The following is a 26,195-nucleotide window of genomic DNA, read 5'->3' as shown; positions in this document are numbered from 1 at the left end:
TGATCATATTGCATTGAGGAATGCGGTATTCTGCTTGTATGCACTACTTGTATGCTGTACATGTAGTAGGCCAACCAGGTATTCAATGCCTAAATGCACAGTATACTTGCTTTATACTGCTGAAATTGTACAAGTAGCATGGTAGCATGATATTCTGAACATAGCAACAGCTTTTGTGTCCTTACACATCCCTTTTGCCACAGCTAAGTGTATTTATGAACATTTATGTACATGTGCAGATGTGTGTGGGTGTTTCTCACTCTGTCAGTCTATAACTGTACATGTGTTAAAATTCTCACTGTCCAGTGATACATTCCTTCCAGTTCTGGCAGATAACAACTTGATAATCCCTGGAGTGCAGTTGTGTTTACAAGGTCGGTTTTACCACAATGTGTTGTATTTCATATGTTACAGTCTAATGATTACTTTACTCAATGTGCACTGAATAGACCAAATGAAGGGTGGAAGTTAACTGGCAGCATTCCTTCTGATATAAAACATGTTGTTACAAGTTGGAACCTGAGTGATGTTTTTTTTTTTTCCATAAGGAAAAATAGATGTATAATATCCAAAGACGTCCACATGAGCTCATATTTTCTTGGATTATTAAATTTACTTTTTCTCTTTTGTAAGTGCAACCCTGTTTTGTCAAACGCTTACCACCCTTAATTTGTTTCTGCTCTTTAGGGAGCTACTACATGTTCAAGAACAGAGCAAGGGCAGTGGCTATTGCAATAACTTTGAGTCAAGAAATATCACAACTTCTAAGTGCTGGTCACATGTTGTATGGCAGCACATTAGATATCCTGACGCATGGCCTGTAGAAGTCATTGAAGTCTCCAAAATCCAACGGGGTCACATCTACTGGCAAATTAAATAGCACCTCCATGTTCCCTTAATATATATGGCTTCTGTCTAGTTGCCATTTTTAGAATTTAACTTACACATTTTTAATTAAAAGCTTATGCTCTGAGAGAGGCCATAGTTTTTTCTTTTTTCTTTGTCTTGGATCCTGTCGTATATCTCCCATTTCTCCTTTTCCTTCTCAAAGTGTGTCTCGTCTGTCTTTCATCTTTTTAAATGTGTTAGCTGCGTGCATGCATACTTGCTCTGATCTTCCACTGCCTTTATTCTCTCCCTTCTTTTCAGTACCTTTTACTTCCTTTATATTAGGGTGATATAGCAATCTTTTTAAGCCCTCTAAAAATATTTGATATACTCTCAATATTTAGATCCTGTAATTGCTCTAAATTGACTTAATGTTGATTCAAAATGTATAGTTGGATTCAAAATGTTTAATGCAAAAATTAAAACACAGTAGGGCTGTCAGCAGGGCTAAGACACTAAATTAGAATTTTTCTCTGAAATATTACCAAAATTCAAATTAGATTCTAATTTTAATGACATTATTTCAGGTAGGGGAAATAATCTGCAAAACTCGCAAGAAGGCGTAACAAATCAATATAAACCAATTAGCACCGTGTTCTAGTGATTGTTTATTGCAAAGAACATATCTGGCTGTTATAATGATAAAGTCAGAAGATTTTGCCAGTTCATATTCTCAAAAATTGAGTAAAGTAAAATGAGAAAAGAAACGCTTCAAAAGACGGTTCTGTGTTAACTTAGTGTTGCACAGTAGCCTATACCGGTGCCATAGTACTCTAGCATTCATAACACCAACAGTACCACAGTGTTTTTTCAGTAAATACAGTTGTATGTACGTACCTAATGCTTATGCAGCGAGATGCTGATAAGACAGCATAGCATAGTGAAGACACAACTGGCAAAGTCCTCCACCTTTGGGAGCCGTTCACTCCAAATGTGTCCGTCTTGTCCTATGTAAGCATGCGCTGTTTTTTCAGCATCTTTTGCAGTAACAATGTATTTTTTTTAGACACTGTGTGAATTAAAATGGAAATGTAACTTTTAAAACATGTCTCAAGACACCTACCTTTTGTTTTATTTGTTGCGCTATGACTGTTTTAGCCTAAGAATGTAAGTCATCATCAGTGCTTGGCACAAATCCAAAATTTGAATGCTCATTTTTATCTTAAGTTAGAATTTTAATTAACAGCCTTAAAACACAGTAAAAAAATCTTCTCAAAAGCAAGCAAGGCTTGTTTTAAAACTGTTTTTCACTAAATTAACACAATGTAATGTAATTAGTTATTTTTATGGATCAGTATAACAATTCATAATTGACTGCAATATTTACCTACAATGCATTATTACTAAAATGTTTTTAAGCAAATAAAATTCCACGCAAAGACTTCCGTGGACATTTCTGTGTGATAACACAAGTGGGTTCTTGAACCAGTATGGTAAATCATAAAAAAAAAAAAAAAAAAAAAAAAAAAAGATTTACAGAAATAAATCAGACTTATCAAATATATACAGTTGTGCTCAAAAGTTTGCATACCCTTGGAGAATTGGTAATATATGTACCATTTTTAAAGAAAACATGAGTGAGCAGGCAAAACACATTTCTTTTATTTCTTATGGGATTCATATTCAACTGTAGATTATAACAGAATGGCACAATCATAAAACAAAACATGGCAACAAAGAAAAAAAGCATCCACACCGTCTTTTTCCAGAGCAGCCTGTATTTCTCCTGAGGTTACCTGTGGGTTTTTCTTTGTGTCCTGAACAATTCTTCTGGCAGTTGTGGCTGAAATCTTTCTTGGTCTACCTGACCTTGGCTTGATATCAAGAGATCCCCGAATTTTCCACTTCTTAATAAGTGATTGAACAGTACTGACTGGCATTTTCAAGGCTTTGGATATCTTTTTATATCCTTTTTCATCTTTATAAAGTTCCATTACCTTGTTACACAAGTCTTTTGACAGTTCTTTTCTGCTCCCCATGGCTCAGTATCTAGCCTGCTCAGTGCATCCACGTGAGAGCTAACAAACTCATTGACTATTTATACACAGACACTAATTGCAATTTAAAAAGCCACAGGTATGGGAAATTACCCTTTAATTGCCATTTAAACCTGTGTGTGTCACCTTGTATGTCTGTAACAAGGCCAAACATTCAAGGGTATGTAAACTTTTGATCAGGGCCATTTGGGTGATTTCAGTTATCATTATGATTTAAAAAGGAGCCAGACAACTATGTGATAATAAATGGCTTCATGTGATCACTATCCTTAAATAAAAGACAGTTTTTTTGCATGATAAGTCATATTTTCAAAATCAATGCCAAAATTTCACAATTTCTGCCAGGGTATGCAAACTTTTGAGCACAACAGTATCTGCATTTTTGCTACTGAGGTGTAGATGAAAGGCGCTACTAAAGTACTGTTTCTCTCTAAGCTCTCTGAAACTCGGCAAATGAGGGAGGGCAAAATTGGCCTCCTGTCATGGTTTCGAGTAAACGTAATGTCCAAAAAAGTGTGATATGATATTTGCGATATTAGTTAATTTTACATTGTCAACATAAAACTATTTATCAGATATTTCCAAGTTCTAATTTAAAGCTGAAGTATGAAATGTTTGCAGCGCCGAACAGAATTGCAAACATAAACATGTTTTTAAACAGCCTTTCAAATACACTGTTAATCTAACAAACAGATAGTCACGCTGAGTCAAAGTTGTTATGTCGGCCTGGATGTGTCGCTTAATTTGTATAGTGCCTAGATACACAGTGTTTTTGTTTTTGAGAAAATTAACCTACAAATGGCTTACTTGTAGTCTTCTCTGCATATTAAGCTGGGATAGGAGAAAGTATTTAAACAACGAAAAAGTTACACACTTCACACTAAACAACATGAATTTAAGGACACATAGGATGAAAGTATCATTATTTGAGCAGGTATTTTTGTTGTTGTATTATGAACCGACTACATGAAGACATGAGGTCTGAATCTACTTTCCATATGTTCAGCTGGGAGTGCTTTGAGCATTTTAAAAGTCCTAACAGTAATGTAGCATGTTATTGCTGGCTGCTGTTTTTATGCTCTGTTGTTGCTCTTCTGAAGAACATTTGGAGCTAAAACTAAGCAATTCGTAGATTGTTTTCCCTGAAAAGTGTAAACACTGTGGCTCTGTAGCTCTTTTAAATTTTGGGGAAAGCTGTTTAAAAATGCATCATTTTTGTAACATTTTTCTTTTTTTTTTCTTTTCCATTGTTACAGCTTCTCTGCTCTGCTTTTGGCTCCTCTTACACAGCAGCCACTGAAATACTGAAATGATAATGCTTCTTGCTGTCAACTGTTTGAACAGGCTTTTGAGCTTTAATGGGGATTTATGCTGTGCTGTACAGATCAGTCAAAAGAATCCCACAGCAGGATCTGTGGTGACTTTACTGTTGTAGCTCTACACCCATTTCCCCAGTGTCCTGAGACAGGATTTAAGTGCTGCTTGTGTCTATGGTGTCTGCTCCAATAAGCAGTCGAGTTCAAACCAGGCTCTGTTAAATTAGTGAGAGCCCTTCAAGTGACCAGGTCCCTATTCCTCTCCTTTTGTAGTGTCTGTGAAGGGTTGGCTGGCTGCTTTGGTTATTCATAAAAATACCTAGACTTTACACTGGACATCAGGTGATGACCCAGCACATGGAAGGTATTTTGTATTGTCATGAACTGCCCAATACTATGCAACAGCAACAGCAGATGTGTGATTTACCAGCCTAATACATGGAACAAACACTGGGCTAAATATTAAATATATCAGAATTAGCCATAATATTAAGATGAATTTGCACCAAATACCAGCGAGTTTGAACATGGCCATTGATGTCAACAACAAAAGATATGGGAAATATATTTTTTTTTTTTTTTAGTAAATCTTCAATTTAGGGACTATTTAAGCTCTGAAGGTGTTTTTAAAGATTTCCTGTTTCAGTGGCATACCCAAAATTAAAGGCTTATAACTAAAAAAAAAAAAAAAAAAAAAAAAAAAAGGTCGTGTTTAGTATCATTGAAAAGAAATGTTTTGATTTTTTTTAATGATATGGATTGATACATTCTGAGACAGCATAAGAAACTGCTGAAAAAAACAAAAAAACAATTGAGCCAAAAAATTTACTTTTTCCCCTTATTTTTCTGATTTTACATTATATATCTCTGGGTGTAAATAACACCAACATAATTGTCAAAGAAATACTTAGCTATTACTTGCTATATTTTTGTCTGTGAGTAAAACAAATAGGCTGGTTGGATTATGCTCTTTAAGAGCTTTCCAACAACATATGACACATGGCTATTTGATTAGATTGATGATTTTATTTATTGCAATAATATGCACAGTGCCATTTGTTTATTTATCAAAACGGAACACTTCTGATATGTCTGCAAATTTCAAAGCACTTGTTCAGTTTTGGTCATAATGCCTATATGCAATGGAAAGTATAGCTTCTAAACTTTCAAACAATACCTATTTTGTGTTGGTCAAGACTTTAGTTGTTAATATTTTGACGATTACTTTTTTCTTGCGGGCCCGCCGGCAAAAAATTGAGCTTAAAGTGTCATGGGGTGATAACATGAGGAATACAATTTTCTTTTAATCTTCTGACATGTAAGAGTTAATTTTACTATAAAAACATACTGTAAGTTTCAGAACTTAAAACTTCCTCAATACAAAAAGAACATTTATTTAAACTAAGCTGCAAAAACAGCTCTTTTGGATATTCCCTATTTTGTGACATCACACATGACTGCCTCTACAGCAAGACATCAATGCCTAATTTGACATCATAGCACCCTTGGCCCGCCCACTGGCGTTCTGTCAGAAAGGTGAAGAGGAGAGAACATGATGGGCTTCTATTCCTCTACGACAAAGTGTACTTACACAGGATACCATCTTGTGCCCATCTCTACATAAACATGCAATAGATTAACTGCTTTGACCATTTTCATGCATCTCATGTCCTTTTTAAAAGTTATAACTAGGACTGGGCAATAAAACTATATCGATATTTATTGAGAAAAAAATTATTATCTATATCGATGAGAAACATTTGAGTAATTTTTTATATTTAGCCCATGTTCTACATAGACAATCGGATCAGGTGTGTGTTGCTGTTCAGCAAAGTTATACACACAACTAACTAACTGCATCACAGTCTTGATGTTGATCTTGGACTTGTTGGTGTGTTCAGTCATTAGCTGTATTGCATTGTCATTGCTGTCTCGTTCGGTATACAGCGATATCATATTAGCCGGATAGCTAGGTTCTAGCTACAGGCTACCTATCCTCCTTACTGTTTTATATGACAGCAGGGCCATGTAGCTGCTGGCCAGCTAATAATCTCTTCTTGTGATGTTTATTGGCAGTTGGCAATCTATTTTATGGTGCATTACCGCCACCTACCATACCCATCTGTGCTATTTTTAATTGTTGGTCTTTGTAAACATGCTAGATGGAAGTCTTTGGCTGTTTTGATGCATTTCCGACGATGAGCGCAGCGTTTTAACAGTTCAACTTTTAAAACTGCATCTGTTCTGCTCTATTCCACTGCTGTCATTGGCTGGGAGAGCTGTGTCTCGTCCAGAGTAAACAGACGATGGAAGATGTGAGATGTAGTGTCTGTGAAGACCAGCGTCTCTGCTTTGGCCTCTGTTGAAGCATCCCAACATCAGGAAATAGTGACTAAAGGTTTTTTTTCTCCCCAATTTGGAATGCCCAATTCCCAATGTGGCATAGTGACTCACCTCAATCTGGGTGGTGGAGGACGAATCTCAGTTCTCTTCATGTCTGAGACAGTCAATCCATGCATCTTATCACGTGGCTTGTTGAGTGCGTTACCGTGGAGACATAGTGCGTGTGGAGGCCCATGCTATTCTCCGTGACATCCGCGCACAACTCCCCATGTGCCCCACCAAGAGCGAACCACATTATGGCGACCACGAGGAGGTTACCCCATCTGACTCTACTCTCCCTAGCAACCGGGCCAATTTGGTTGCTTAGAAGACCTGGCTGGAGTCACTCAGCACACCTTGGATTCGAACTCACGACTCCTGGGGTGGTTGTCAGCATCTTTACTCGCTGAGCTACCCAGGCCCCCAGTAGTGACTAAAGTTTAACAAAGTTTCTGAACGCATCAGTGCAGGATGATATGTATGTGCATCATGTTTCACCGTGCATTGGATAATATACTGTACTGTGCAAAAGTTTTAGGCACTTGTGAAAAATGTTGCATAGTGAAGATTTCTTCAAAAATAGTGCCATAATTAGTTTTCATTTTTCAATTAACATCATCCAAAGTCTATTAAAAATAAAAAAAAAAGCTAAATCAATATTTGGTGTGACCACCTTTGTATTCAAAACAGCACCAATTCTCCTAGGGACACCTGGACACAGTTTTTCTTGGTTGTTGGCAGATAGGACGTTACAAGCTTCTTGGAGAATTTGCCACAGTTCTTCTATATATTTAGGCTGTCTCAACTGCTTCTGTCTCTTCATGTAATCCCAGACTGACCCGATGTTCAGTGGGGGTCTCTGTTGGGATCATGCCATCTGTTGCATGGCTACATGTTCTTCTATTCTGTTTGCAGAAGGAATGTTTGGGAGTCTAAAATGTGTATTACCTATTGACACACTACAGCTAAAGATATAAATAACCATCTTAAGACAAATGTTTTTGTTAAACATCTTAGGTGTCTAAGACTTTTGCACAGTACTGTATGTGCGTGATGTTTCACCGTGGATTGTATTATGGGTATTTGGTTTTTCAGCATGTATTATTTGTGTGTTCGGCTCATATCAGCGTATATTGCTTGTGAATCAGTCACAATATGATTCAAGTTTTGCAAAGGAACTGTTATTGAAAGATGGGGCAGTTAAAAACTCTATTGGACCCAGCCACAAAACTAAGAAACCAATTCCATTCATGAATGTTTAATATGTCATGACTGTTTGATATTTATAGTTCATGGTGCTGCTGTGCTTGAGAGAACAGTTTAATATATTCAGATGCAATGTGTTGGATATGCGTTATGGGTAAAGCTTGACATTTTTATTTTATTTTATTTTTTTTTTGTGTAGCTGGTTAATTTTCTTCCGTTTGTGTTTCAAATATATATATGGCTGTTTTCGAGGGGCTGCTAGAGGGGCAGTCAACACAAATTTAGTTAGACAGAACATCAAACACAGCAACATAAACACACGCGTCTCTCTCTCTCTCTCTCTCTCTCTCTCTCTCTCTCTCTCTCTCTCTGGCATCCCCGGCTCTTCCCTTATCTCCCTCCAGCTGATTAGGCAACTCAGCGCCGGACATGCATCTTCACGGCCCGGCCACGCCCTCCTCATCGTCACAATGACATGACCCCTTTAACTACAATTAAAAATGTCACTGTTAATTTAACCATAAGAATTTAGAATCTATGGATACACTGTGAAATTTTGTATTTACACATGGTTAAAAATATTTTATATATACACCCACCGACCACTTTATTAGGTACACCTGTACATCTGCTTATTCATGCAATTATCTAAACAGCCAATCGTGTGGCTGCAGTGCATAAAATCAGGCAGATATGGGCCAGGAGCTTCAGTTAATGTTCACATCAACCATCAAAATAGGGAAAATATTTAATCGATCGTTTAAGTGATTTTGATCGTGGCATGATTTGTTGTGCCAGAGTATTTCTGTAACTGCTGATCTCATGGGATTTTTACACACAACAGCCTCTAGAGTTTATTCAGAATGGTGCCAAAAACAAAAAACATACAGTGAGCAGCAGTTCTGCTGATGAAGAATGGCCAGAATGGTTCGAGCTGACAGAAAGGCTATGGTAACTCAGATAACCCCTCTGTACAATTGTAGTAAGCAGAATGCACACCACGTCGAACCTTGAGGCAGATGGGCTACACCAGCAGAAGACCATGCCGGGCACTTTATTAGGACCATAGTGTTCCTAATAAAAAAAAAATATATATATATATATATATATATATATATATATATATATATATATATATATAATATAATATAATATAATATAATATAATATAATGTACAAGCCTAAATGTGAAAATTTATTGTGCTTGTGCCTGGGTGGTAAGTGCAGCTGTTACTTTGGTTTCTTACAGTGTCCGTGTGATGCGTGGCCAGGTATTGTGGACTGAACGTGAACTTTTAATTCATGTGATATTTTGGAGTTTGTGTTTAGCCTCAGAGGAAATCGAAATGCCAGACTCCTATCCACCAAAAAAGCGACTTAAATTGTCTGTTAGGGAGCTTTTGAATTAATAAGGGTTACTGAAGCAGAGGGATGTAAAACATGCAGACAGAAGTCACATAGAGGTACACATCCTTCAAATGGAACAGGATGTTTCACTAGTCGTCCAACAGCCAACTAGTGAGTTTAATGTTTTTTAGCTGTGGTGCACTCTGGTTACATTAAAGCGCTTCATTCTGTTGTGAATTTATCAGTATTCCTGTTGTACGGCTGCGCTTAGCATCCATATATTCCTAAGGAACGTGTCCACTAACACGTTCAGTTGTAATATTACTTTTTTCCTCAGTGCTGTTTCATATAAGAAAATTAGCAAATTATTGTAAAACTGGTTAACGTTTTTTTTTTTTTTTTTGCAGACTATAATTTATCAGTCAAAAACTCTCACCTTGGCATCCCTACTGTCTACACCACACCACCACATTACATATTGTGGTTATAAATTAAATAGTTTATGCCAGTAACAGTAATTAAATAGGTTTATACCTTATTTTAACATAACGGAACCTAATGACCTACATAACCTAACCCTAACATGGGTTAAAAGTTATGTAACCGATATAAGCATTGTGCATGGAGCAATATTTCAGCGCTCAAATACAAGAACACCTCTCAATCTTGATACTGAGCAGTAATTCTTGTCAACTGCAGTCCAGCAGATGAGCTCCTGTTAAAGGCAGTCAAAAAAAATGCTGGCTCTAGCCTTCATCATTATGCAGTCCTTGAGGGGAATGAAACCATCATAGCTCATTTCAGAGAAGGCTCTGATATGATTTTAGAAAGAGGGTTGCCTGTAGGGCCCTAATGGCTGGTGATAAACACAGAACCCCATAGGGGACGTACAGATGCAGGTCCATTAAATTTAGCCCACAACACCTGCCAGGGGAGAAGCTCACTCCACTTAAGTCTGTTAGCGGCAGGTCCCTATCTGTCCCCCCCCCCCCAATCGATCAGTGGTTCACCACTATGGTTTGCCCTGACTCTCTGACCAGAGCATGGGCCAACATATATGGGTCTGACCTTTAACATCAGTTCTGAATGCATGATTTAAGCAGCTATTGGAACAGACCTGGCCATTAACATGAGCAAGCCATGTAGCTGAGCGCTCTGTTATCTGGCTTTAGTAGTACACCGCAGGCAAAAAGCTCTAGCACCCACCATGAATAATTGACAAACAGCCAGAGACCATTAAGCTGCTCTTCCAGCAGAAGTGTGTGTGCGTTTGTCTCCCTGCATCAACGGGTAAGAAGGGTTATGTATTTGTATTAGGGATGCGTACAGTTTTTTCAAAACCAACTAGTCGGTGGGTTGCTGGACAATGACAATGCGACTTATCAGTTGTAAGAAAGCGCAAAATGAAGTAGGTTGGTTTCAGCAGCTAGACGGAGTGCAGTGGAATAGATCAAAATGCAGGGGTCTTGATGTGTTTTTAAAAGTCGCACTGTTTTTTGACTGGTTTTGCAGCTAAATGCAATGCAGCAGCCAAAGACGTTCATTCTGAATGTGTATGGCAATGGCAGTGGTGCTTTAAAGGGGATTAAGATAAGGCAGATGCTGTTTGCACCCTGCTGCAAATAATTGTGGATGCAATTTACACCACGGTGTAAATCGTGGCAGATATTATTTGTACCCCAATTTAAATACTAACATACAGTATAGGGCCACCACTGCAGCGTGTTTTTTGTGTGTTCAATGTATTTGGAGTTAGGGTTAGGTTAAACCATGAAAATTAACCATGGTTTTACTACAGTAACCATAGATTAACCATGGCATTTGTTGTAAAACCATAGTAACCACAAATAGTGGTTAATACAGTCATGGTTAGAATTTCCGTTAGGGCTTAACCCAACCTTCAATCAAATGAGTGGTACAATCTAGACACGACTGATGCAAGCCACGGAACAAAGCCATTAGCCCTCATGCCTCGGACCAGAAAGGGAAGGCGTGTGACTGATACCAATTTCTATGGTTCAACCTGGGTGCAAATAATCACTTCGTTAATGTAAAGGTTTTACCATGCATACTGTCTAACAGCGACAGCACACTTATTAAAGCACTGGCACTAAAAATTACAAAACTTAAAAATATATAAATGTGTACATACTGCGTACATGAAAACCACTGATCATCATAACCCATCCCTAGTTTGTACGAATGCAGTAAAAATCAAGTATATCACCACCGTCAGCGATAGAGCACTGAGTGTCACTCGCTGTGCTACATATGCAGCGTCTGCTGTCATATAGCTCTTGCCTTCAGTAATGGATGTCTCAAGCAGTGGCTGAGTTAAATTATCCCTTTCATCTCTGTAACCCGGCCGCTTATAGACAGCATGGTGATTTGTGTTGATTTTGGAGCGATCACTGTACATATAGGATGTGGGTGGTGAAGATAGACTTGAGATACTCACCTTTTATTGGAAATAGGCAGGGTTGGGAGGGTTACTTTTGAAATGTATTCCACTACAGATTACAGAATACATGCTGTAAAATGTAATTTGTAACGTATTCCGTTAGATTACTCAAGATCAGTAACGTATTCAAAATACTTTGGATTACTTTTTCAGCACTGGTAGATTTTTTTCACTTGTTTTGACTATAAAAACTCTGCTAGTACAGTAAGACAAAATACACATGTTAAAAATACATTCTCTGAAAAACCTAAATATCTTATGCAGTGTTGTTTCTAAAACAAGATCAATAAAATTGATCTTGTTTTAAGGATTTTTAGATATTTTTACAGGAAAACAATAAAAAAATTATCATCAAGAATAAGATTTTTGCCCTAATATCAAAGGTCTTACTAGAAATAAATAATGATCCAACGTGAATTTTCTTGATAAACAATATGATCGTGTCTGGTAACGTGTATGTAAAATGGCTAGAAATAGCATTTTAGCTTAGCGTAAAGCTGACAATTTACACAAGGTTTATTTCTATTTCTTCTGCTCCAAACTTACTTCAGACTTACTTCTCTGTCTGCTCGTATGAATGTAACACATCATAAGAAAGTGTTTCACCGCTGTTCAAATGCACTTTGGATCGCATCATTTATATGTATAAATATTTTCCATCTGAAAGGACTAAATATTAAATAAAACAAATGACAATAAAATGCAAAGTAATCTCTTCAGTAATCAGAATACTTTTTGAATGTAACTGTATTCTAATTACCAATGATTTAAATTGTAACTGTAGTGGAATACAGTTAATTATATTTTGTATTTTAAATACGTAATCCCGTTACATGTTTTCCATTACTCCCCAACCCTGGAAATAAGGTAATAGGGCTGAACGATTTGGACAAATGGAATTGCAGTTATTTAAAAATAAAATATTTCGATTGCAATTTGAACTGCAATATGATAAACATATAAAAAAATGCATAAGTGATCCCTTTTAACCAAAATTAAACCATGTTTTGTCCTTGCTCTACTACCGACCGGAAATACTGTTCTAGACGGGGTATTCACACTTGAGTGCTCTTAAACCAAACCAAGAACCAAACTAAATGAAGAAATAAAACAGTGAAACAGAGGAAACAATATCACAAACACATTGCATCTGTCCGCTGTTCACATTTTTTTTTTGTCAATTTTAAAAGGGTCAGATCGTTTTCTTTTTTTAACCCAGTCAACTTGAATGGATTATTGTCATATAATAAAAATAATAATGTTAAGTTAAATAATTATTATAGAAATACATTATTATTGCATATTATTATTATTATTATTATTATTATTATTGTTATTATTATTAAGTGCTTATCGAGCACAGAACCACTCATAAACAACTTAAAACCCATGTGCAATACATTGACCCCGTTTACATGCATTTAAGAAAACACTACAGTCAAAACAGCTGCGCACATAAGCGCAGCACAGTGGACAGCGTATTCAGACTATTTATTTATTTAATTAAATTGCAGCTCTCACGGTTTGATAATTGCACTGGGCCATACTGCAATTTCGATTTTATTTCGATTAACTGTTCAGCCCATTATTTGAACAAAAAAAGCTTCTCAGAATTAAATGTTTCTGATTTGTCTGAGCTGTGGTCTAGTGGCTTGCACACATACTCCAACACATTGCGCTATGATGCTTATGTGGGTGATGCGAGTTCAAATCTGGGTATATACATCCCAAGCCCGCTCTGTCTCTTCCAACTGTTTCCATTCCTCTCTATGCTTTCATCTAAAATATACAGTGACCCCCTAAATGTATTGGGACAGTTTTGGACAACTGAAGCTACACCTTAAAATGTATGTATGTATATTGAATAAAATGTCCTTTTATAAGAAACTAAATATCAGACCAAGTGGCATCTGCAAACAAATAATGCTAGACCTTTTCATAGAACTAACTACAGTTAGGATTTGCTTCTGTAGTATGAATTTGTGAAAAATCTTAACTTGACTGATCAGATCTTAACTTAAAATAGGACGTTTTCTGTAATACGCCCCCTGGTCTCTAAGACAGTTTTAGTGGATGTATGAAGTCCACTAGTAGAGCAGTCACATGTGGAGTTCATCACATTAACTATGGACATGTTCCACAAAGTTTCACAACCAAAAAGTGTCAGTGTTATTTTTCTTAATTTAAAAAAATATACGTATCTATTGTTTTATCATTTGAAACCTTACAAATGTAATTTTGTGAAATTTGAAGTGTGTTTGGGCTATATTTCTTTAAAAAAAAAAAAAAAAAAAAAAATTTAAAAAAAAGCCACTTGATTTGATATTTTTATCATGCATGTTTAATTGTGGCTTAAAGGGATAGTTCACCCAAAAATGAACCGGAAGTTTTTTTTTTTTTTTTTTTAATAGTTAAAAAGTACTTTAAATATTGATCTTTTTTACACCAAAAGTGATCGTTTCGCTTTAGAAGACATTAATTTAACCAGTGGAGTTGTATGGATGCCGTTTATGCTGACTGTCGGTTCTCTTTGGAGCTTCAAAGGTCGGATCACCATCCACTTGCATTTTAAGGACCTACTGAGCTAAGATATTTTTCTATTTTTCTTCAAATGTGTTCAGCAGAAGAAAGAAAGTCATACACACTTGGGATGGCATGAGAGTAAGTAAATGATGATAGAATTTTCATTTTTGGGTGAACTAACCCTTTAAGTGTCCAAATACGTTGAGACCATTGTATAAAGTGGCAAAAGGCCAAAAAGAAAATATAAAGGATCTCATTTCAAATTAATTTTGTTTTCAATAAAAAATAGACTGTTGTAGTCGAACAGAAATATGCTGTGCACTAATTTGCACAGCATATTTCTAAGCAATTTCTCCTAATTTAAAGTTAGTATCACGATATTAAATAATTAATTTAAACAGATGCCATACCTAACATTGTAATAGAAATGCTAATACTTTTCTGTGTTCTTATTTTATTGCTACTGCCGCCACATCCAGGCTGTTGCCATTCATCTTATGTTTGTGCTTTTAAACCTTACAGATGCAAATCTTACCTCAAAGGGTGTCAATGTATCATAAAAAGATTCATACCAATTAGCGTCAGTGCAGGCCGAGTCCTTGTTTGGAATGTGTTGGCCATAGCAACAGCAGAACAGAGGATGCTATTTTTTTAGAGAATGGCATGACGCATCAGCGGCAAAATTGCTTTTCCTCCTGTCCATGCTTACGTGTGCTTTCTTTTTCTGTTTTTTTTTTTAATGAATGATTTTGAGTTTTCCACTGAGGAAAATACTGGAGCAAAGACAAGAAAACAGTTCTCTCTGTCCTGGGAAGGAGTAAATCTATTAATCACGTAAGAGAAGAAGTGCAATTCCAGTGTAAATGGATTATTGAAGTGGAGCACTGCGTTGGCCAGGGACTTGAACAATGAAATGTACAGAAGAGCTGCTTTCCAGTAGAAATGGACTTTGTGGTGCCTGGGGAGAGAGGCAGGTCTCTAACGCTGCTGAGGTTGGGGAGGGTGCGATGGGAAGGTGAACACAATAAGTCAAACACAGCTGCGTTCCTGCATTCCAGGAATAAGAGTAAAAAGAAAAGTCCTGGAATGCATAATGTTTCGAATGTTTATTTAGAATCTTTATAATATTCTGTGACCACACAATGGAACACATTTAAACCGATTCGGAATGTTTCATGAATGACCTTGCTTTAAAGGTTCACCCCAAAATGAAAATTCTGTCATTTCCTCACCCTCATCAAACCCATAAGTTGAAACGCAAAAAGAGTAAATGATGACAGAATTTTTATATTGAACTGTTCCTTTAAGCGCATTTCATTAAGTTAAAAAAAGTTAGCGATTTCAGAGTATGTACTCATAAAGAGTGTGCCAGCACAGAATGAGGTCCAGCTTACTCACTTCTCTCAGCTGTCTACAGTCACGGCTCAGGCTGGGCAGCCCTAGTGATGTTTGAGGAGGCATGATGAGACAGGTTGTCACACTGCCTCCTGGGTTGTACACATGGTTTAACATGCACACACAAACACACACTATTAATGTGTGCCAGCCTGAGTCTTGCTACTGACTTTGACTCATTGTTTGCTCCTATATGGAACTGCAGGGAAGATATCCATGAAAATAAAACACTATATGCCTCTTATAGATAGATAGAGAGAGAGAGAGAGAAAACGCAATATGCTTGTGGAGTCAAACAGTATGCTTGTGGAGTCTTGGGCTGGTTTTCACTTGATTCACACAACACTCTGATGTTGGGCGGGAGTGGAGCTGGCAATCCCCTGTGTCTTGGCTGCAGATAGGGATGTAGTATAGTAATTTGTTTCCCATCTGGAAACAGTCCTTTCTATGGGGGAAGAAATTATAAAAATGGGGGTAATATGGCCTCTGACTCCGACTACAGTTATTTCATTCCAAACAAGAGAACAAGACCTATTGATTTTGGAAACAAAAAAAGAAAAGCGAGTGCATTCCACATAGGGTGAAGCTCACAAAGAACATGTCCAGGTCTCATTTCATACTTTTCATAAACAAAATTGAGCCTGTTTTTAGGACCATTAAGATTTTAAGAGTTGTGACGTTCTTTTCATGATAAAATCAAGCATATTTCCTCCCCAACATTAAAAGAAAAAAATAAGAAATTATATTCTGCATATTTTATTTTCCTGACTATTAAGCACATTTCCCCCCCCAAATTCTCATTACTGTAATGCGAGAAAAATCTCAATCTCACTATAGTGATGAAAACTATCCTTATCAGAAACCAAAATTTTTATATTAATATAAGCATAAATAAAAAGGCAGTATAAGAAATACTACCATTATTTATACAAATACTTTGCATAATTTAAATGTAAATAAAATTATTGTTTTGCATTACTATAATAATAGTGATGTGCTTTATGCTTTCATTTTGTCATAAAAATTACAATGCAATAAATAATTAAATTTAAAAAATGGTCCTAAAGTTCTGTAAATATGTTTTATGCAAAATATAATTTCTTATTTTTTTCTTTAAATTTTTGGTGTAAAATATTACCCGTGCATGTTCTTGTCAGGTTTTGTGATATTCCTCCAATATTTGCTATTCCCATCTCACAGGGTAACAGTGACGGGTGACAAGCTGATTTTTCCGGAAAAAGGGTTAATTTCTTCTTAAAGCAAATATTGGTGAATTGTAAACTAACATGTAAGCCACTCCTATGTTTTATTGTATAAGCAAACACCTGACCAACACTGCTTTAGCCCTTGCTTTGCAAATAATTCATTTCTGAGTCAGACATATGAATAATTTACCCAGGGTGTGACATAATGCCTGCTTAATTTTTAATATCTCCACAAATTTCAATCCAAGCATTTTATGGTGGGGTAATACTAAGGGAAGCAGCTTATTTAGCAGGTTGTGCTGTTAGTAAATTGGGACAGGCTCCCTACGAAGCATAAAACTAGACTGAAATGTATTTGATCATGTAGGTGTTCAGTAATATGCACATCGGTAATAAATCTACTCGTAATTAATTCTATATCAACACGGTCAGGATAAAGCTACTTAACTCTGCCAGTTCATGCAGTAATTTGTACATCTGGACAAGCAGATCAAGAATCATTCATCTCCATCACTGCCATCTTATCTTAATCAAATATGAGTATAGTGTTGAATGTGAAGTGTGATGCATGGCAGCCTGGGAGATGATCCTGGAGAGTGAAAGGCCATTCATTTAAAGCATTTACACAGTCTGAAGTGAAGGGATGCCTGGAGCATTCTTTAATTGTTTTTCTTGAATAAGGCCTAATTAGTGGACTGTAGTAAGAAGACTGTTAAGTGTCTGGAAACATATTCCTGCTCTCCAGAGCTCCATTGACACCAAGACTTTACACTTTCTTTTTTACCACAGATGATAGTGGGCTTAAAAAAGTACATTGTACATTTTTCTAATTTCAAATATATTTGAGTGAACCTTGGGTAAATATTGTTTAAAATAGTTGTCTCAGCCTTTTAAAAAAACACATATTGGTTAACCACTAATTACTAATTGACAACTTTCTTGCCTGGCAAACTGATAAAAACCTGTGCACCTGCTACTTTGAAAAAAGTTACATTGCATCCAGCCAATCAGAATGGAACTGGTGATTTTCGTGTACAATATGCATAGCAGGTGGTGTTTGCAGATTTTCAAGTGCTTGACACACACACGTGAATGGGTACAAATTTGCCATCGCAAAGAAAACTGTTGCCCTGTACAGCCCTGATTGACACCCCTCTTTTTCTGTTCCGCAGGGTAGAGAGATCCACAGACCAAGTGATCAAGCCTGTCAATGTGGAAGCCTTATCCAAGTGGGTGGGTAAAATCCCCCCGGATGTGCTGCGGGACATGCCCGTTATCGCCCCCATGCTGGCCAGGCTTGGCTATGATCCTCACGCCAACCCCCCCAACTACGGCCGGCCCGACCCCCTTGTCCTGGACAATACTAGAAGGGTGAGTGTGCATCTACAGCACAAAAAAAAATCAGTGCCCAGTTGCAACAAACCCCTCAAGTTAAAAAAGAATTTCGTACAGGTTTGGAACAACACAAGGGTGAGCAAAAGATGACAGAATTTTAATATTTGGGTGAACTGTCTCTAATGTAAGGGCTTTGTTGCAGCTGGGTGGAGACCTTCTGTGGCAAGTTTTTTATTTTTTATTTAACTCTAGTTTTACCTGAAATCACCTCACTAAGTCAACCCTGTTTTCCTCCATCTGCTTCCAAGTGATGTCACTATTAAAAGATCTGACATATCTGCAAAGTATGCTTTTTAAAAATTGTTCCTCAAGCTAGGCTGTATCAGAAGGCATGTTATGAGACTGGGATCAGAGGATTTCGTATCGCTCAGCCTCTGCACTTAGTTCTTATTCTTACCCCTTTTAATCCATGTATTAAAACCCATAACATTCCAGACAGCCTGCAAGGGAAAACAGCTCCATGTGCTGAAATGGGCACTTAAGTGTGAGTTGCGCATTTGGGATTAGCAGTTATGCAGATTGGAAAGTCTGTATGTGAGCCATTACATCTCCACTTAGTTCTTCTGTGTCCTTAGTTGATTTTCAAGCAGTGACTACATTTACATGAACACCAGAAAGTGGGTTATTGCGAGAAAGCAGGTTATTGTGAGAAAGCAGCATTCCGTTTTACATGCACTGTATTAGCGACATACTCTTTACCCCTGTATACATGCGGATCGATCAGTAAGCAGCTTTCTCCACAGCAACGTAATTTCCCCATGACGTTTGTGTAAATAACAAACATGGTATCCGTGGAAGAATTTTATTCTGTTGCTTCGCTTTATTTCCAGATATTCCAGAGTAGTTGCAGTGTTTGTTACCTTACCTTTCTATCGTGACCTGCAGTGGAACTGCGCTTCAATAATGGGGTTACCCTTTACGTAAAACTCCAGGATTCCCTCAATGTACGAGCGCATATACGCAAACGTGAGGGGCCGTTGATATTTTACAGTGGTGTTTATAAATTGGAATAGTTTATAGTGTATGTGCTTTTCCCACTGTTCTCCCAGAAATGTTTTGTTGACTCATTATTGGGCTCCATCCTATGACGTTTGTTATTTGGTCTGTTCCACGCACATGCGCACTCCCCAAAAACCTGTTAGAATGCCGTTTATGTGTTAACATGGCCACATAAGCAGCTTTCTCCAGGAGAAACCTAGGTGTTAAACCGCTTTCTCTTAATCCCTTAAATGGCGTAAGGTAATCTGCGTTATCGTTTACATGACGTTTTAGAATGCCACTTTCTGCAAAAACCCTGGAATAAACAGTTTTCTTAAGTGCATGTAAACATGGTCAATGCTTATTAAAAGACCTTCTGTTCATTGGTTTGAGATGTTTTTTATTATTCGGAAGGGGCTTAAAATGGTTTGGATTAACCAAGAGAAAAACACCTATCTTTCATTGCATTTGAGAGACCAATAATAAAGATGAAATGGTTGTTCTTTATAAAGAAGCATACATTCATTAATTGACACTCCACTGAATCTATCTTACTATCATATTTTCTATAGCTTTAACCAGTTGTTTATGCAAAACAATGGGGAGGATGGTCAATGATCGCCTGGTCTGGATACTGGAATCTAAACACCACATAAGTAACGCCCAATGTGGTTTCAGGAAAGGTCGAAGCACTACAGATCACCTTATTTGTCTTGAAAGCTATATTCGTGATGCCTTTACCAGAAAAGAACACATTGTAGCTGTCTTCTTTGATATGGAGAAAGCCAATGACACGACATGGAAACATGGAATTTTAAAAGAATTGTACCAAATGAATTTTAGAGGACGACTGCCAATCTTCATTGAAAGTTTTTTATCGAACAGACTTTTTAGAGTTAAAATGGCAAACACCTTGTCTGACCTACATAAACAAGGACTTGGAGTACCTCAAGGAAGTATCCTATCAGTAACCCTCTTCAGTATTAAAATAAATAGCATTGCAAAAGTCATTGGCTCTGATGTCCTCTGTAGTTTATATGTAGATGATATCTGCATTTGATACAAGAGCAAGTACATGAATACTATCGAGCAAAAAATCCAATTGAAGATAAACAAAATGCACTCCTGGTCAACACAGAACGGTTTCAAGTTCTCACAAACAAAAACAATCTGTATGCATTTCTGTCAGCTTCGTTCGCTGCACAATGAACCAGAGCTGTTTATGGATGGAGTCCCCATTAAAGTTGTTAAAGAGAACAGGTTTCTTGGTATCACTTTTGACAACAAACTGTCTTTTATTCCTCACATTAAATCACTAAAAAAAGAAATGTTTTATAGCTATGAATGTTTTAAAGGTTTTATCCAAAACCGACAGCTCAACTCTCATGAACTTGTACAGAACCATGGTACGCTCAAAGCTGGACTATGGAGTATCATTTATGGATCAGCTAGGAAGTCATACATACGACTTTTGGACACTGTACACCACCAAGGTATACGACTAGCTTTGGGAGCCTACAGAACATCACCAATCCAAAGTCTCTATGCGGAAGCCAATGAACCTTCCTTGGAAATCAGATGCCTAAAGTTGGCCATACAATATGCAACCAAACTTAAAACAAATAAAGAAAACCCAGCCTATTCAGCAGTTTTCCCACTTCAGCATTCAACAATATTTGAAAAAAAACAACAAAAAAAAACAAGTTTCATTCATCCATTTGGCCTACGTATAAAAACCCATCTGGAGAATCTGAAAGTGGATCTAATCAGTGTGGAACAGACACATTTCTGCAAAATTCCTCCACTGGATCTCAAAAAGCCTAAAATCCATCTGGATTTAACAAGGAGCCAAAAATCCAAAACGCATCCGAATGATTTCCATCAACAATTTCTGGATATAAGAGCAGTATACCTACAACATATCCCAATATACACAGATGGATCTAAATCTGGAAAAATCTTTGCAACAAACCGTGTCAGGGTATCCTCATCCCTGACCAAAGTTCAGTTTTCACTGCAGAGGCAAACGCTCTACTGCTGGCACTGAAGTTTATTGAGACTGCTCCACAACTTTTTTTTTTTTTTTTAATAACAACTCATTCAAAATCATGTCTTGAAGCATTGGAAGCTACTAAAACATATCACCCAACAATCGTGAAGATTTTAATCAAACTGTCATCTCTTGAAGCAAAGAGTTTTCATATTATTTTCTGCTGGGTACCTGGACACTCAGGAATCTCCGGTAATGAACAAGCAGACAGAGCTGCCAGAGAAGCACTATCTACTGAACCAGTAAAATGCCCTATACCTTCCACAGATCTGAAACCAACTCTGAATGTATATATCAAAAACAAATGGCAGTCGGAGTGGGATCGATGTTTAAACAACAAATTACGAGAAATACAGGTGCATCTCAATAAATTAGAATGTCGTGGAAAAGTTCATTTATTTCAGTAATTCAACTCAAATTGTGAAACTTGTGTATTAAATAAATTCAGTGCACACAGACTGAAGTAGTTTAAGTCTTTGGTTCTTTTAATTGTGATGATTTTGGCTCACATTTAACAAAAACCCACCAATTCACTATCTCAAAAAATTAGAATACATCATAAGACCAATAAAAAAAACATTTTTAGTGAATTGTTGGCCTTCTGGAAAGTATGTTCATTTACTGTATATGTACTCAATACTTGGTAGGGGCTCCTTTTGCTTTAATTACTGCCTCCATTCGGCGTGGCATGGAGGTGATCAGTTTGTGGCACTGCTAAGGTGGTATGGAAGCCCAGGTTTCTTTGACAGTGGCCTTCAGCTCATCTGCATTTTTTGGTCTCTTGTTTCTCATTTTCCTCTTGACAATACCCCATAGATTCTCTATGGGGTTCAGGTCTGGTGAGTTTGCTGGCCAGTCAAGCACACCAACACCATGGTCATTTAACCAACTTTTGGTGCTTTTGGCAGTGTGGGCAGGTGCCAAATCCTGCTGGAAAATGAAATCAGCATCTTTAAAAAGCTGGTCAGCAGAAGGAAGCATGAAGTGCTCCAAAATTTCTTGGTAAACGGGTGCAGTGACTTTGGTTTTCAAAAAACACAATGGACCAACACCAGCAGATGACATTGCACCCCAAATCATCACAGACTGTGGAAACTTAACACTGGACTTCAAGCAAATTGGGCTATGAGCTTCTCCACCCTTCCTCCAGACTCTAGGACCTTGGTTTCCAAATGAAATACAAAACTTGCTCTCATCTGAAAAGAGGACTTTGGACCACTGGGCAACAGTCCAGTTCTTCTTCTCCTTAGCCCAGGTAAGACGCCTCTGACGTTGTCTGTGGTTCAGGAGTGGCTTAACAAGAGGAATACGACAACTGTAGCCAAATTCCTTGACACGTCTGTGTATGGTGGCTCTTGATGCCTTGACCCCAGCCTCAGTCCATTCCTTGTGAAGTTCACCCAAATTCTTGAACCGATTTTGCTTGACAATCCTCATAAGGCTGTGGTTCTCTCGGTTGGTTGTGCATCTTTTTCTTCCACACTTTTTCCTTCCACTCAACTTTCTGTTAACATGCTTGGATACAGCACTCTGTGAACAGCCAGTTTCTTTGGCAATGAATGTTTGTGGCTTACCCTCCTTGTGAAGGGTGTCAGTGATTGTCTTCTGGACAACTGTCAGATCAGCAGTCTTCCCCATGATTATGTAGCCTAGTGAACCAAACTGAGAGACCATTTTGAAGGCTCAGGAAACCTTTGCAGGTGTTTTGAGTTGATTAGCTGATTGGCATGTCACCATATTCTAATTTTTTGAGATAGTGAATTGGTGGGTTTTTGTTAAATGTGAGCCAAAATCATCACAATTAAAATAACCAAAGACTTAAACTACTTCAGTCTGTGTGCACTGAATTTATGTAATATACGAGTTTCACAATTTGAGTTGAATTACTGAAATAAATGAACTTTTCCACGACATTCTAATTTATTGAGATGCACCTGTAAATCTTGTTGGAACAAGATATGTGTTCCCTTTTAATAATCGCTTATACACGATGCTGAATAGGACATACAAGACTCACACACCAGTTTTTACTATCAGGAGAAAATTCACCAAAGTGCTCATCTTGTCAGAACCCACTATCCATTAAACATATTTTACTGGACTGTCATACCTCTACACATCTGAGGAACCTGTATTATTCAGTTGATTCTTTTGAAAAGGTTTTTAATCAAGTGAATCCAAATTTAGTTTTAAGGTTTTTAGGAAAAATGAATCTTAAACACCTCATTTAACTTAGTTAACTATTTTAAACAACTAAACCTGGTTCCCGCCATGAATATAGCCAGCTGGCATGGCGTAAAAAATGAAAGAAACAAACTATCATAATTTCTCTGGTGTTATTGATTGCCGATGATTCATGGTGCACTGGTGGATATAGATCCAGCCTGTTGCTGTCAGAGCTTAATAAATGTGCATTCTATTCCTAAGCAAGTTGGTTGATTGATCAGCCGTTCTGACATTAGCATTATTCCCCATTAATCTCACTTTGTTACAGGTAATTCCTCTCTAATGAGAAGCTTACAGAATGCTGATTACTTCATGTTCTGAACTGTTCCTTCTCCATGATTCCTTGCACTTCTTCACTAATGTTTACTGAGATAAAGGATCAATTTTGAGGCTAATTTGGTCAGTTTACAATGATTGTTTCAGAAACGTTTCAGTGTTATGATTACTTGCGCAAACTATCATTGATTGCTCAAAATCAATACATTTACATGCGAAGTCATAACCAAGCTTCAGCTTTTTTTTCTTTATCGGTCTATCCAAGAATACATGACATAATGCATAATCAAATATTTGAAAGAAGGACGTTAAGTACAACAGGTTAAATATAAGTCGCGTGGCACCTCTGTCTTTTCAGAACATGCATGTGCACAATGCCGAGGCCAATTGCAGTCTGATTAACATGAACATGCTGCAGGAAGCCAAGCTACATTTTCATTATCTAGGTCTGTTAGTCCGACTTCGCAAAAATCAAACTGATGCGATTTCCGTTGGATTAAAGCATTTACATTTTTAAAAAGACAAATTATTGTTCTACTCCGACTGAAATTGAACTTTTATAGTGCACATAAACGTACTGATTGATACATATTGATTGTCAACCGATATGGGTTTTTCAATGGCCGATACCAATAATTAGAGAGCTGGGAGGCCAATGGCTTAGATGTGATATAGGTAATATGATTTAATTAAGGCAACTGAAATGAATAGAATTTTTCTTTTACAGAATATTTCCTCCTTTCAATAAAACTTTTCTAAATCTTCTGTTAATTGGCCAAGCGGACATAATTTCAAGATGCCCAAGTATTAGGCGATTTATTAGCTTGGCCAATTTATCAGTCTATCACTAATACGTGCATGAGGAAACCTTGGCACAAATAATACCTCAGCGTGTCCCCTTTTCACTCAGACTGGAAGTCTCAGTGTCCATGTGAAGGGAATTTGTGATCTATTCTTACATCAGCAGTATTACACCACATTTGCTCACAGCTGCACTCCATTTGCAACAGTTAATGATGAAATCATATGCTAAACTGTGGAAGAAAGGAGTATAAAAGCTGTTTAATGTCCCACAAGAGCCTTTAAGATGAATCAAAATGGCTCCAGGCTCTCCATATTCCTTTTGAGCAGACAAGTTTCGTGTTGCTGTGATTGCGAGTGCACAGTTGTGCCTGAGGGAAGCATTTTTGGATGTAGCACTGTCAACCTACCCTACCGTATAATGGATATCGTGTCACTCAGGTTCCTTTCTCTATTCAGCCTAAAATTTTGGTGGATAGTGTTCAGCACACAGGCTAGGTGGTTTTGTCATTCACTATGACATGATTGACATCAAATCTCACTTGTTGGTGTTTTTCCATGCTGAACAAAACACAATACTGAAGAAAATGTTAAAAGTGCTTAATTTTTATTTTATTTTTTTATGCTACTTGAGCAGTGTACCACAGCCACAGTGAAGAGTATGTCTATTTACCCCTGAAGATACATTTGTAAGGTTGGGAAAAGGACCTATCATGGTGTCTGTCTGACTTGGAGGGCTTTAGAGAAAAGCTATGTCAGTAGTTCTGTTCCAAAACCTAGTAAGCTGTCCACTGCCTACATTCTTTTTTACACTGGACTCATTTTGCGGAAGACACAATGCATTCTAACAGCTGTTATAAACAATTGTTTTCTATGAATGTATGCACACCACCAGCTGCAACTCCAGAGGCTGATTAAAATTCTACAGCGCCACGTAGCGCCACTCACATAGTTTTACATGAAATTCTATCTAAACCGTTATCAAGTGGCAGATTATTTAATTAAGCCATGGCTAAAATATGCATTGTGTGTATGTGTATCTTTCATATAGCCTACATAATGTATTTTCAGTTACAAGTACGTCTTTTCATTGACGGCTTGAATGAAGCCTATTCAAGGCTACATATAGAGAAATTGCATAACAAACATCGGCATTTTGCTAAATTGCACTGGGTTTATACAATAATCTGATGACTCCTCAACGTCACTTTGTTCATTCTTTAAGAGGTGCAAAAAACTTTGTAACTTTTGTTTGTACGGTAACTAGATTTACAGCTTTAGACCACTACCTGCACTGCATCAGCACATCCTGTGTGCAATATCTGTGCTTGTCCTACCCACAACACGACGTCTGGTGTTCGACTCGCTTAAGGCATCATACCAACCATCATAGATTCCCAATATATTGGATGGAGTGGTGGTGGCGTAGTGGACTAAAGCACTGAACTGGTAAGCAAAAGGTTGTTGGTTCAATCCCCATTGCTTGAGCAAGGCACTTAACTCCAGGTTGCTCCAGGGGGATTGTCCCTGTAATAAGTGCACTGTAAGACACTTTGGATAAAAGCATCTGCCAAATGCATGAATGTAAATGTAATTATCAACTGATTTGGAACACTACAAAGGCAACAACTTTGCAAACCAGACAAATAGGGAGACTTGACTCACGATTGATATCAATTTTGATGTTAGCATGTTGCTAAGCTTACGGTGCAATACTCTAATAAGCATTAAAAATACATAGCACCCACA

The 26,195-nt window shown here is 37.4% G+C and overlaps 1 protein-coding gene across 2 annotated transcripts in view; it reads left to right on the top strand.

Moving 5' to 3' along the window:
* Positions 1-26,195, top strand: part of LOC127422572 (protein-tyrosine sulfotransferase 1-like) — a 63,758-nt gene that overhangs the window by 14,669 nt on the left and 22,894 nt on the right. For both annotated transcript variants that reach the window (XM_051666210.1, XM_051666211.1), the window contains exon 3: positions 17,893-18,091. In XM_051666210.1, coding sequence (XP_051522170.1) covers positions 17,893-18,091 — 199 coding nt within the window. The remainder of the gene's footprint in view (positions 1-17,892; positions 18,092-26,195) is intronic.

Source organism: Myxocyprinus asiaticus, chromosome 31 (genome assembly GCF_019703515.2).
Source record: "Myxocyprinus asiaticus isolate MX2 ecotype Aquarium Trade chromosome 31, UBuf_Myxa_2, whole genome shotgun sequence".
Classification (NCBI taxonomy): Eukaryota; Metazoa; Chordata; class Actinopteri; order Cypriniformes; family Catostomidae; genus Myxocyprinus; species Myxocyprinus asiaticus.
The sequence above is the reverse complement of the archived record's forward strand: the minus strand, read 5'-3'. Positions and strand labels throughout refer to the sequence as shown.